Here is a 13,074-nt window from a genome sequence, read left to right as displayed (position 1 = left end):
CCGCTCCCCCGCCGGGGGCGGCCGCGGGCCGGGCAGGAAGCGGCGCCCCCCCGCCGCGCCCCGGGGGCCGCCCGCCCCGCCGGGCCCCGCTACCTGCGGCGGCACCGGCACCGGCACCGCCCGCGGGGGGGGCGCGGGGGGGGGGGGGGTTGCGGGGCCCCCTCCCGGCCCCGGCGCTGCCCGCCCCGACGGGGCGCACGGGCCCGCCGCGGGCAGCGCCGCCCCACCGGGAGCGGCCTCGGCCCCGGAGCCCCCCCCGGCGGGGCCGGGCCGGGTGCCGCAGCCGGGCCCGCACCCACCGCCGCGGTGTCTCGCCGCCCGCCGCTGCCCGGGCTTCATTAGTAACCTGATAATTCCCCGGCAAAGCCCCAGCAGCGGTTCCACCATGGAGTAATTGGAGGACGGTAACGTGAGCTGATGGCGGCTGGGGATGGATCCTCGCCGTTATTGATTTTGACAGCTAAATTGTTAACCGAGAGGGAAAATCAGATGAAAGCCATTTCAGAATAAATACAAGACATTAGGTTTAAACATCGAGGCCGTACGAAAGCCTACGAAAACCCCAGGAAACCCAACCTGAGGCCTGCCCGCGGATCCTCCCCGCCATCCTCGGCAGCGCAACCCACGGGGCCGCCGCAGCGCGGGAGGGACGCGGGCAAGTGCCGAGCGCTGGGAAGGCCGCTGGGAACCCCTCAGCCCCACCGGGGGATGCAGTCAGCCCCTGCTGCTCCAGCAGGAACACGGAGGAGCTCTCACAGAGCAGTGAACGCCGCCTGCCCCCAAGAAGGGCCGGACGGCTTCTGCCTGCAGCCCAGAAGGACGCAGGGCTGTAAGGCCCCGGCACGCCGTCACGCAGTAACGCCGGGGCTGGCTGTACACCCTAATTAAACACCAAGCAATAAGGGCCCAGCGAAGTCAGAACAGGCTGAGGTGCAGCCCAGCCCCTGGCTCACGTCCTGGCCCCGATGAGAGCAGGCAGGGGCTGGAGCCCAGGTTACAGAGCTGGGGACACCGCAGTGCCCGGGGCAGGCAGAGCAGCCTTAGAGCCAGGTGCTCACACTGACCCTAGCCCCAGCCTCACCCCTCCCTGGGCTCCCCACCACCACCACAGGAACACAGACAGGGCACCCGCGGCGATGAGCGACTGAGCCAGGACCCTGAGACTTCAGGTCAGTCATCTTACATGTCCCCAGAGGTGAAAGCATGATGGGATCTCTGGTCTGGGGTGTTGGGGGCAGGTCTCACCCCCAGGAGGAAAACTGAAATATTGAGGAAAAGTCCACATCATGGACATGGTAAACGTGTTCCTTGGAATCCCACCTAGCTGGCAATAGGGTGCAGCTAGAGAAACCCCGACAGGACAGGACCATAGGTTAAAGCCCCCAGACTTGGCCTCAAGTGAGCGGCCGCAGAGCTCTGCTCCCCTGCTCACCGCCCGCCTGCGACCCTCCGTACTCACAGCTTCAGAGCCAGCCGCATCCTCTGCCAAAGGCACAGCGGTGCCGTGTCTCCCGTGTCTCCAGGTGCTTTTCAGGCCTAGCTCATGATGGTTGACAGGGCCTGAGCGCTGATGCTCATGAGAAGTGTTCTGAGCATTCACCCCCTCCCACAGCCCATGGGAGAAACTCCTCGCTTTGGCCGTGCCGTCAGCGGCGGCTGCCTTCAGGAGGCCGCGACATTCCTGGGCAGCACGGGCGGCCGACAGACAGGGACCTGCAGTAAAGCTCCCCCAGGTCTGGGTCTGGCCGACAGACACACAAGGCACTTCTGTTACCGAGGGGGCAGTGGGAAAAAAATGACTGCTGCTATTGTACACGGACTCGTAGCAGCGGGCTGCGGCTGATGCCAAGCATTTACCACCCTCACATCCTGCTTACCACCCTCACCGCCCTGGGAGAAGACAGGCGTTTTGGACGTTTATTTAGAGCGGTAAGAATTTCAACAAGTTCAATTTAAATACAAATAAATATCAAAGCATGTTTCTGAAGAAAACGCAACCACATGCCTGACTTGAATTCAGATACTCTCTAAATTCTTATTAAAAACAAAAACTGTTGTTTGAAATAATGCTGATGCACATCCTGAGGAGTACAAGTGTTAGACCACGTAAGAACAAAACACAGGCTGTTCACAGAGGAATGTAAATGGGTGTTATTGACATTCACAGGGGTACAAACTCCAAATGACACTACTTTCTCTTTACTCAGGTACCCAAAGAAAATTAGAAAGCAAATATTTAACAGTACAAGACCTACTTTTTAACAATTCAGGCTTTTAATCTATCCATCATACACATGCACAGCTTCATTCTAGATGCTAAGTTCGGAAGCAGGAAGCGTGCTCAGCACTTGAAGGCAGGTGCACCGCTTTGGGAATACAAACCTTACTTTGCTATACAAGTGAGCAACACCTGCGCACAGAAATGGTGGCTGTTTAAAAATCACTTTCTTCCTCTTGTTTGAGACCACTGTTTGCCAGCTTGGGGAAGCAACTCAAGAGTGACAGACAAGGTAAAGACTCACCACTAAAAGGACTTGAGAAAGTGAACATCGACAAAATCAGAACAATATCTACCACACCGGAAAACACAAGTTCTCCTATATCCCTCTTGCACACGCAGTCACAGTACCATGTGCACAGACGAGAAAACGCTGCCAGAGCGGTCCTTCTTCAGATCTTTCAATTTTGCAGAGAACATTTAGGGAAAAGCATGAGCTGCAGATCAAATGATTTCAGTAAAACGCCACCCATTAGACCTCTACATTAAACACCTTGCACAGGTGAGCCTCAGCAGGCAGCAGAAGCAATTTTGTCACAAACACTTGGGTCACTTTAGTTAAACCAAGAGACAATCAACCTCCCTTACCAGCCAGTGAAAAGTACAGGAGTTGGACTGGTTGGTGGGCAAGCGCTGAGGTCATGTGCTTGACAGATGTCTCTGAGGCTGCAACGTTATTCTCACGCTGTCACATCTGGTTTATGAAGAGCTACCACTACAGGGGATTACTGAACGCAAACATCAGATATGCCACTGCTGCACTCTGAAGCTTATGGCACAGAACAAACCTCAGTGGTGTGTAAATACCCCAATTCCAACACAGAGGCACAAACCTACAGCCCAAATGGCACTGCAAATACCCGTGCTGTGTCATGACTTATCTTAAAGTTATCAAGTCAAAATGCAAAGTAAATTTGCTTTGGTGCATATAAACTATTGCATGCACAGTTACTAAAAGTGTTGCAAAGTCTATTTAAAATGAGTTTTATTAAGATGAAAAAGTTTTCCATGATAACTACAGAACGCTAATCGAAACCAAGTGCTTCCCCTCCATTTAAAACATGAATTGGAATACTTTTTGTTCAAAAAAAAAAAAACTTTAAAAAATAATCAGTTAAATGGAGAATTTCGGATGTGCTTTACTCCATACACTGGTTACTGTTTCTAATCTTGCTAATGAATGAGGGCTAACAAGAGGTTGTCTGGATGTTCATCAGAGGCTCTGAATGCAACCTACTTTTCTGAACAGCATTCAGCTGTGAAGCTACACTGGCAGTAAGGAGTATTCAGCAAACCACCTAAGGTGTTACAAAGCCCTGTGCCATGTACAGTGGTGTTGTGCTCAGGTGGCAGTATCCTTCTCGCTCTAGAAGAGTACAAAAGCATTGGAGGATTCCAGATATACAAAGCAGTGTTTCTTGCTACCATCATCCATTCGTAAGCATCATCTCCTAGATTTCCAGGCAGCTCTGGAATAAGGAGTAGTCCTTTTCTTATCTGGTGGTTTGAAGTAAGAATAAACAGGGGCTGCTGGATATTCGGCATCTGGATTTTCTGCCATCATTTTCAGCTTTGCTTCAATGGCCTTTATTTTCGCGCTGACACTGGAAAGAGAGGGGGAAAAAAAGAGAAATTGAGCTTGATCTTAGCATGGAATCACACTACAGCAATCCAAAAATTTTGTTGACAGTTGAATACCTAGCTGCACCAGGAGCAGCTGGGCAGACCCCATCACTGCCTCCGCAAGTGCGAGATCAGGAAGCAGCCTAATGCCCACGCTATTTCACTTGAATTCTCAGCAGGGATTTGCTTAGGAAAGGCCCTCCATGACACGACGCAGCACCACGAAACAGCAGTCCTTGCACCTACTCAGCACTTTCTTAAGGATTCTGAGCTAGATGAGAACAGGGCTTCCTAGTTCACGCAAAATGAAGTCATCTGAGGAGGTCTGAGCATGTGCAGCAGAGTGCAGCTCAGACAAGGCTGCTGGAAGCAGCAGAGAAATGAAAGCCAGACTTCCTCCCAGCTACACGACCACTCGGGATGGGAAAACCCCAGACTCTAATTGGGTAAGGAAGAAACATTATTTCAATATTACCAGAGTTTATCCCAAAGGGAGAAGCTATCCTAGGTTACACCCCAAATTCCTAGGACTTTTGTTATCCACTGTCCTCCGCTGGGTACGGGCTGAGGAATGTTCCCTTCTCCGCGGCGGCATCCGTCCTCACTGAACAGCTCCTTTGTGTCACTGACGTAGCTAGCAATCTGCATGACTCCGTCTTTCTGCTCATTACTTTCCTAGCACGGTACTTCTGAATTTCAATCTCATTTTATCTGTAGGCAAATTAATTATCCCAAGTCTTGGTTCCTTATAAGGTTCCGCCGACAGAACACTGGGGGGTGGGGTTGGAAGTCACACACACCTTTAACCAAACCGTAAACCAAAGCAGCCCTGGGGTTGGAGAATTTAACCGCATCCCACAGACGAGACCTACTAACCCTAATGCTGGCAGCATTATTTTTTTTTTTTTTGTAATTTAATGGAGAAAGATTTTTTAAATCTTTAAAATCTTTTTTAAAAAAAATCTTTCACCATTATAAAGGAAATTCTTGTTCATAAGCATTTTGCTTAATGAAATTAGTAGAGTACAAAACCTCTCACTGAAATTCATGTGAAGAAGTACAAAGCACGTTCTGGCCAAATAAGCTAAAGTATTGCACATTTCCAATTCCTCTCTCTACCACTTCTCCCATAAGTGTCCTAGCAGTTTAATACATTAGAAAATGAACATCAAGTCTTAAGTAACTCATCTGGGACACTTCGTAGCATGCTGCCCGTCTACAAACAGCTTTACAGCAATGTTAGATTTTTAGTACAAAGGTAATGCCAACTCTAGATCTTACTGAAATCTAAGACAACCTAATTCCCTACCACTCCCACAATTTGGTCACCTCTCACCCACTCCATCTCCTACCTTAGGTTAGACTGGGGTGGCTCCGTGCTGGAAGATGGCTCCAGGCTGATTGGAAGAATCTTCTCATTTTTATTATGATCATATCTCTGCAAACAGAAAAACAATATTCAAGTCAACTGGAATTACAAACAAAAACATTTGCTTACGGATGCGCTTTAAATTTGAATTAATATCACCTTGGGTTTTGTGAATCTTTCACTGAGTGATTTTGATGGCCAAACACTACAACAAACCCTAACCATGATGTTTGTTTAGTACCAACATGATGCGTACATACTGCACACTTATGTACATTGTACTACAGATCCTTACACCTCATCCTGTTTTATTACTTCCTGTTCACAAATACAAAAGACAAAGTAAAGATGTTAAATTTTAAGGCAACTACTGCACTGCATCACTACACCCTTTATAGAGATATTGTTCAGAGTGCGAAGATAACCCAAGCACCCAACTCCTCTGAATTGTGCAGTGCTGGAAGAAAAACGCATTCCAGATCAGTTGGGAACCACCTCCTTTCCGTAAAAAGCAGCTTGTGAGTCTGTCTGCTCTGCGGGCAACGGGCCTCCTGAACTATTCACAGTGCTCCGCTTCCTTGTTTCGCTTGGCACAAATTCAGGTTTGTTTTTCAGCAGAGCTGCTCAAATTGACAGTGTCTGGTAAGCCTTGGCTGCTCATCTTAAAACTACTTAGCACAGTGCTGCTATTGCCTAAAATAAACACTTGTTGCAATAAGCTAAGGCTTTGCGTTGTTAAATCTTTCCAGTCACAGATTAGAAAATGCCATGCAAACTGAACTGCTTGTTTATGTATGCTCTTCGCCATACCCTGGCTGGCCAAGCACTGAGCTACCCGCTCAAGTCCCAGCTGAGCGGCCGCCCGCTCCTCGGGCTGAGGCTCCTTTGTGGCCCGAACGCTCGTCAGGCACCCAGAGGTGCCTGTGGCTCCAGTGCCTACGGTGCCCAAGAAAATGGAGACTGGACCTGCACACGTTCGGATGTGCTGACAAGAGCCTGGAGCCCTCACAGCCAGTAATTAAAACAACACGGTCTCCTTTAACACAGATACCTGCCCTTGTTTTTCATTTTTTTCTTCCCTTTTCCCTTCCCAAGACTCTAAAAACAAATGCATTGGTATACTCAATAAGAGAAAGACTAGGAAGTCGTCTATAAGACAATCAACACATGTTAAAAGCAAACTACCCCCAGGTAAATAGCAATAAGCAGGTTCCCCTGCCTCCCCCCAACAATCTTTCTGCAAAGAAAGTTATTCACAGCACGTTGCTTTACCAAATACCAGTTAGCCAATAACTGCAAGAGAAACAAGAAAAGACTTCAGTGACATTAAAACAAGGATGTTCCAGAAGGTACTGCTTAAGTTAATACTAAAAACTTAATGTTTTATGCAATAGAGCAAGCAATAAAATGATATTTAGTTTAGAAGCGAGCTACCTTGCTTTAGAAGTCAGAAGTAATTAGAGCTGCTGCCACATAAGTGCTTTCACAAGTGGAACAAAGTAACAGAGTGCCTAGTAATTGGGAATTTCCATGCATCTCCTATCCAAAAAGGGAGCAAAACCACAAAGGGAAGGATACAGACTTTCAGCCAATCATTCACCACCTTTGGGAAAAGTTGAAATGCAGACATTTACAGAGTAACCTGTTCACAGAGCTCTGATTAGAAGCTCCTTTACAAAGAACATCAGGTTAAACGGCCTATTCTCATTCACAGCTGATCCAGCACAGCTTAGGTGGAAGAGAGGAGTGGCAGATCGTTCATGCTATTTCCATGAGAATTATTTCCCAGAACAGACTGAAATTATCTTGCCAGGATAAGGTGGCCTTGATAAGAATTGTTCCTTAATATTAAAGATTCTTGCCTTTGCAAACTAAACGCGGTTCTTATTTACAGCAAGAGGCTTACCTTGACTTGTGCGTGTGCCCACCGCACCACCAGTTTCTTGGAAAGGGCCAGCTTCCCATTGAGGCACTGGATCGCCTTTTCTGCTTCCTGCACAGGACGCACAGGAAGACAGTTCAATAAACAAACCGAGTCTTCAGTCAAAACCGTCGCAGATGTAAAGACCCTTTCCTCTTTGTAAATCAGTCTTCTGTAAGTAAAGCTAACTGACAGCAAAGAAAGTTTATCCCATTGTATCCCAATCCAGGAATATCTGGAAGCCTCCCACACCCATCTGAGTAACCAGACTTTTATAAACCAGCAGGGCAGACTCCTTCAGTTGTTGTGGGGAGGAAATGGGGAAGACGAACACAAGTTTTGAAAAGCTCAGCTGCAGAAGCTATTGGAACAGCGTGCTGAAGGAGGTTTGTGCTACAGGGGTTTCTCTCGAAAATGCTATGATTCATTACAGTGATTATGTCTCATAAACACCTACCTATGCTTATCCCAGATCTTGCTAGCGCACACTGGGGATGTTAGCCACTTGGCCCTGATCTAGGTTAAGTAGTGAAATCTCGCTTCTGGGACACTCCCATAAAACTTGGTTCACAGCAGTTAAAAACGCGCGTTGCAATGCTGTTCCACCTTGCTATGAATAACCATTCCAGCAGAGCTTCTAGAGCTCTGGCACCGCATCACAGCTCTTCTGACATCCTCAGGGAGGATTTCACAGCAAAAAGATGAGGGCACACAATCACTAGCAATCTCCAAAAACGTTGTTTTTCCTAACTTTTTAACAATTTAGCAGAATTTTGACAAATAACTATAGCTCTGGTGTTACAGCTAGCCTGACTTGAATTTTAGACTGCAAGAGTTAAAACCCCAAACGGGCATCCAGAGGCAGTTCCCTCCAGGACGTTGCAGATGAAGCATGTTCTGTATCCGGCAGCATCACACAAGGTGTTTGCATGTTCATGAAGCCTGGGAGGACTTCTGAGCAGTTCTGGGTTCCGAGCGGTCTGGCAGGCTGATCCCAGGCTCTGCATGGATCACAGCTCCACCACTGTACACCCCCACCAGCTCGCTACAGAAAGGAACCAAAGAACTGGCCCTTTGCAATCAGCACGAGAAAGCAGAGCTCTGGAATAGATGGCACAGAAGAAAGGAAATCACCGCTGCTTCCAGGAGCGGTCACAGAGTGAGGCTGTTGGAGCCTATAGGTTTGTGTAGGAAAGGTATTTAATTTATCCCTTCCTGGTTTAGCTTTTTATTGACAGAAAAGAGATGGGGAAAGAAGCCAGTCATTTAAAACAAAATTCCACATAAAAGCAACATACCTGTTTGGTTTCAAAGTTCACAAAGCAGTAACCCCTCGGCTGCCCCTCCAGAGCACCGGACTTGTGAAAGAGAAAATCAAACTGCTTCACTTTGCCAAACTTCTGAAGGAGTTTGAGGAGGTGGTACCTGAAGGGGAAAGGAGACGTTTAATGCACCTAGCAGTACTTGGAAAGCAAGGACACACACACGCAGAGGCACACGATTCACACTCGGCCCCACCAGCTGCCAGTGGTGTGGCGCAGCAGTGCGCAGCCACCCGCCGGGGTGGGCGCTGCGTGCTGCAGCACCTCGGCCCCACGGCTCCGGGCTGCCCTGCGCTCGGTGGCAGCTCCAAACCCCTGGCACGCGGCCTTCCTCCCGCAGTGCCAGCCGAGGAGACCTATTAATAGCTGCCTTTTGGGCAATTATGCAACGGCTCCCCAGAGGGCTGGGAGGGCTTTGCCTCTCGCCTAAAAACCACACCTACTTCCAACCGTAAGCTGCCCCCCTCCAGCCTGGAGCTCCCTCTCCCCGCACGTTGGTATTTTAACACATCGGGAAAAGCCTGAGTACATTTGTCTGCTTAGCATCTAGTGCAACGAGCAGCCTAAAATCGGGAGCCTGTTTGTTGCAGAGGCCACATCTAAACCTGGAAGTTCCTTACGGCTTTTTTGGGTTCCCTCGATCCAAGCCGAGCACCGCTGGCTGACCCACAAGGCAAACCGCACCTGTCAGGGCAGTCACTGGCTGACCCCGAACCTGGAGACCAAGAGTTGTCCAAGGGCTTACAAAGGGCATCTTAGGACTCAGCTACTCCTGCCAATTAGCTGTATAGCATTAGCAGGCGTGTAACTCCAGCCCAATTTCCAGCTTCCCTGACGAGAGAACAGTCGCAGCTCCCGAGTCCCTCGGGACAACTCCTGGTGCACTGGCCAGAACAGTGCGTGTCCAGGCACAGAGATCAGCAGTGCCCCAGAACACCCAAGTGCATCACGTAATTTTAGGGATAGTCCGAACGGGAAGGACAGACAATATTTTTCCTAATAAAGCCCGATAGGATGTTTGAAACGGGCTGTGGCCCTTTGTATGCTTCAGGAGCCAAGCAAGAAAGTTCCAGGAACGTGAGTCATCTCCCAGCACGGGCACGGCGGACGTTCAGGATGTGCACTTTCAAAGAGGTGAAGGTACAGAAAGTGTTCAGGCCCGCAGCGCAGGAGGGCCAGGTTATCTTCCAGGGGAACAAACACATTGAAATTGATTAGGGGCAGCTTCCTACGTCCTTCAGAATACAGAAGGAGCACTGAAGTGCTGGGGTCTTCCAAGAGGCTCGTGAACACTCAGCCTCTGCTTAGCAGGCAGGAGAGACAGAAAAACAAGAGCAGGAAGAGAAGGGAGCCGGTTACGCAGAAGCCACGCGTCACCGCTACACCTCAAGCTACCAACAAGCAGGCACAGACGTACCAGTAAAAGCACCAGCTTTGGAGATGTGACATAAATCCCACGTGTCCAATTGTCAGAGCCTCCAAAACACGTAAATGCCCCAGGTTTGTTTCTGTGAACATATTCCTACAAAAAGCACTTACAATTTCAGCAGTATGGAAATGAAGTCTTTACTGCTGGGATGCTGTTTGCCTTTTTGCAATGGCAGCCGTGGGACGGGCAGCGAGGCTCCTCTCTGCATTCTGCTCAGCAAGGAGGGACACCCCTGCAGCTACCTTGTGGTGGTGGCTGTCCCCCCGTGCACCTCTGCGCTCAAATAACAGCATTTACTTCTGCTTTCTTGGCAGCAAAGCAGAAGTCATTCCTTTAAAATACGTTTTATTAGAAGAGCCTGGAAACGACCTACATAGTCCATTTAATTTACAAGCTTTAAATCTTAGATGACACAAACACAGATTTCAAACCAGACACACAATTTTTACCACTGGAAGTCATCTACGCTACAAGGAACTGCTCAGACCTCAAGTTGTGTGCAACCAAAAGTTTCAGGCTGTGACTACAAGCCGGTGTTAACGCAGCGAGGCATTAAGAGCAGTTTGACTCATCTCCAAGTGAAGAAGACTTCAGTATTCAAGGGAGACCTGTCGTGGAAAACCCCAAGTGTAAAAAAAAAGTGTGAACGCATCAGAAGCGTTATTATGGCAGCGACCCAGGCTACCCAGAGCCTCAGAGCTGCTCGCACAGATGCGGCCCCGCGGAGCACCGCGGCCAGCCCCAGTTTCCACTTCCTCTCATCTGATGTGAACGCGAGACAAACCAGCAGCTCCCCCGTTTCCTTTTCCTCCAGCCTTCCTCCTGGCACCCCGAGTGCTATTCAAACACCGGCAAGGCTTCCTCTGAACAATGCCGTCCCAAGGATGCCGCGAAGGTACCGGGCCACATGCTAAACCTATTATTGCGAGGAATTCTGCCCCACTGGGAGCCAGGAGGAGTCCGCAACAACAACTCATGCACACATTGTTTTCGAGGTGAGACTCATCAAGATGGGACCCCAGACAAGCGGCAGAGCAGCCGAGGAAGTTGGACACACACGACTTCATACCTGCAGGCAATTAATGGTTATTCAAAGGCTACTGGAGACCAGACAGCGTATGTGTAGCTGCAGCACTGGAAACGCAGCATTTGGACACACAAAATATGAGTCTCTGAAGGCTTTGCCGACAAGAACTGGCAGAGGCGGCAGTTCCGCTCCATTTGCGACACGGGACACGTAACACGAGTGCTGTTTCCACAGGCCAGGACCGCCAGGCAGTGCTGTGAACACAGGGCCGTGGCACAGAGCACCTCCTGCCCCAGCGGGGGACAGACCCTGCACCAGACAACACTTACCACAATGATGGGGGAACCCTACGGCCTCCTTGCTCAGTGACACCAAACCCAGAACCTGACCACCTAGAGAAAGCCCCCCAGTAACCGTTACCAGTAAGGAAGCCCACCAGAAGGCGCCCCAAACCCCGCCACGTATGGGGCATCAGTGCTCGACCCCCTCCGAGCCTCCCGTTGGAGTCACAGTTGCTCGGTACGCGCAAAAACCTCCCCGAAAGCCATCGGCTTGCAGGCTGTAATTTGCAGGCAGCCCTACATTTACAAATTCCTATTACCACAGCTTGTGCTCAAATGTGTACGTTACCTATTAACTCCCCAGTGCATGATTGCAGCTATAGGTTGCTCGCTAAGCGGAAGTCTTGGATTAATTCAAGACTTTCTGAACTCATTTCTGCTCGAGGAAGCCACAACCAATTATTAGCCCTACTAACAACCCAATCAACTTTACTCCATCTTAAGGGAATCTAACATAGAAATTGCAGGGGCAACCCTCTAAAATCAGATAAAAGCGACAAATGCGGAAAGAGCTATTTAGGGTTCAGGTGCGTGTTTTCAGCCACGCGATTAGTTGGCTCAACGGGGATAATTCAGGTGAGCAAGCACGGGCAGGGGTGTAAAGCCTCGGAACAAGAAAGCACGGGTCAGGGCGATTTATAAGAATTTGCACAACTGACACCAACGTTCTTTTTTCTCCGTGCTGACAACGCGTTAAAAGGCACTTCCTCTCTTTTCCTCACACGGAAACGGAGATTGCGATGCCATTTTCAGAAGGGCATAGCCGTTCTTAAAGCAAAACCAAAAGGAAAAGATGCGGGTCTGGAGCCAGAATTACAAACCCTGTAGCAGGCACCGAGCGGCACGGGAGCACAGATCGTAGGGCACGGTGCCGCCAGCGGTGCGAGCGGCGGGCTGAGACCCCCGCGACCCGTCCCGCTCGCCCCGTAAGCGGGACGCTTGGGCCTGCGAAGCTGCGGGGCGCCCGGCCTCACCCGGAGGAGCGACGTGGGGCCGAAAGCGCCTCGAAGAGCACGGCTGGCGGCCGGGCAGGCACCGAGGGGCGTAAGGCGCGCACCCCCCGCCCTGCTCCGCCACCGCGTCCCCTCAGAGCTCGGAGGCTGCCCCCCCCGGGACGGAGCTCGGCCCGCACGGGCGGCAGCGGGACGGCCAGCGGCCGGGCAGGGACGCGCCGGTCCGCGGGGCTCCGGCGGGACCGAGCCGAGCCCCGGCACAACGCCCGAACACCGGGCGGCAACCGCGGCCTCGGCCCCGGTGCTCGGCGGGAGCACGGCGCGGGCCCCGCTCCCAGCCCCGGACCCCCCGGTGCCCCCCCGGGACCGTGGCTCAGAGCAGCCCCCAGGCCCTCAGGGGCGGCCGCTACAGGGGGGTACCGGGAGGGGTTACCGGGAAATGGGGGGCACCGGGGAACGAGGGGTTACCGGGGAACGGGGGGTAACGGGGGGGCACCGGGGGGGGGTAACGGGGGCGGTGCCGGGGGGGTCGGGGTGGCCAGGAGGGGGAACGGGGACACCTTGGGGGCCAGGGGGTGGCCGGGGGTGGCACCGGGGGTGTCACCGGGGGGTGCGGGGGTGGCAGCGGCGCCGCCCGCGGCACTCACTCGGTGATCTTGGGGTCGAGGTTTCCGATCCAGAGGCGGTGCCCGTCCTGCAGGGCGCCCTCGCACAGGATGGACGCGTTCTCCAGCGGCAGCGCCTGGCGGCCCGGCTCCATGGCGGCGCGGGGCGGACCGGGACCGGCCCCCACCATCACCCCCCCCCCCCC

General features: G+C 51.5%; 1 protein-coding gene across 1 annotated transcript; it reads right to left on the bottom strand.

Moving 5' to 3' along the window:
* Positions 1-1,903: 1,903 nt before the first annotated feature.
* Positions 1,904-13,063, bottom strand: RBM18 (RNA binding motif protein 18). Its single transcript, XM_066980646.1, has 5 exons — positions 12,911-13,063; positions 8,490-8,616; positions 7,177-7,263; positions 5,254-5,339; positions 1,904-3,882 (listed from the first exon to the last, which is right to left on the bottom strand). The coding sequence occupies exons 1-5, from the start codon at positions 13,057-13,059 to the stop codon at positions 3,723-3,725; spliced, it is 609 nt and encodes a 202-aa protein (XP_066836747.1). The 5' UTR covers positions 13,060-13,063; the 3' UTR covers positions 1,904-3,722.
* Between the last annotated feature and the right edge of the window lie 11 nt (positions 13,064-13,074).

The sequence above is a fragment of the Anser cygnoides genome, chromosome 20, assembly GCF_040182565.1.
Source record: "Anser cygnoides isolate HZ-2024a breed goose chromosome 20, Taihu_goose_T2T_genome, whole genome shotgun sequence".
Lineage (NCBI taxonomy): Eukaryota > Metazoa > Chordata > Aves > Anseriformes > Anatidae > Anser > Anser cygnoides.
Note: the sequence above shows the minus strand (reverse complement) of the source record. Positions and strands in the feature narration are given on the sequence as shown.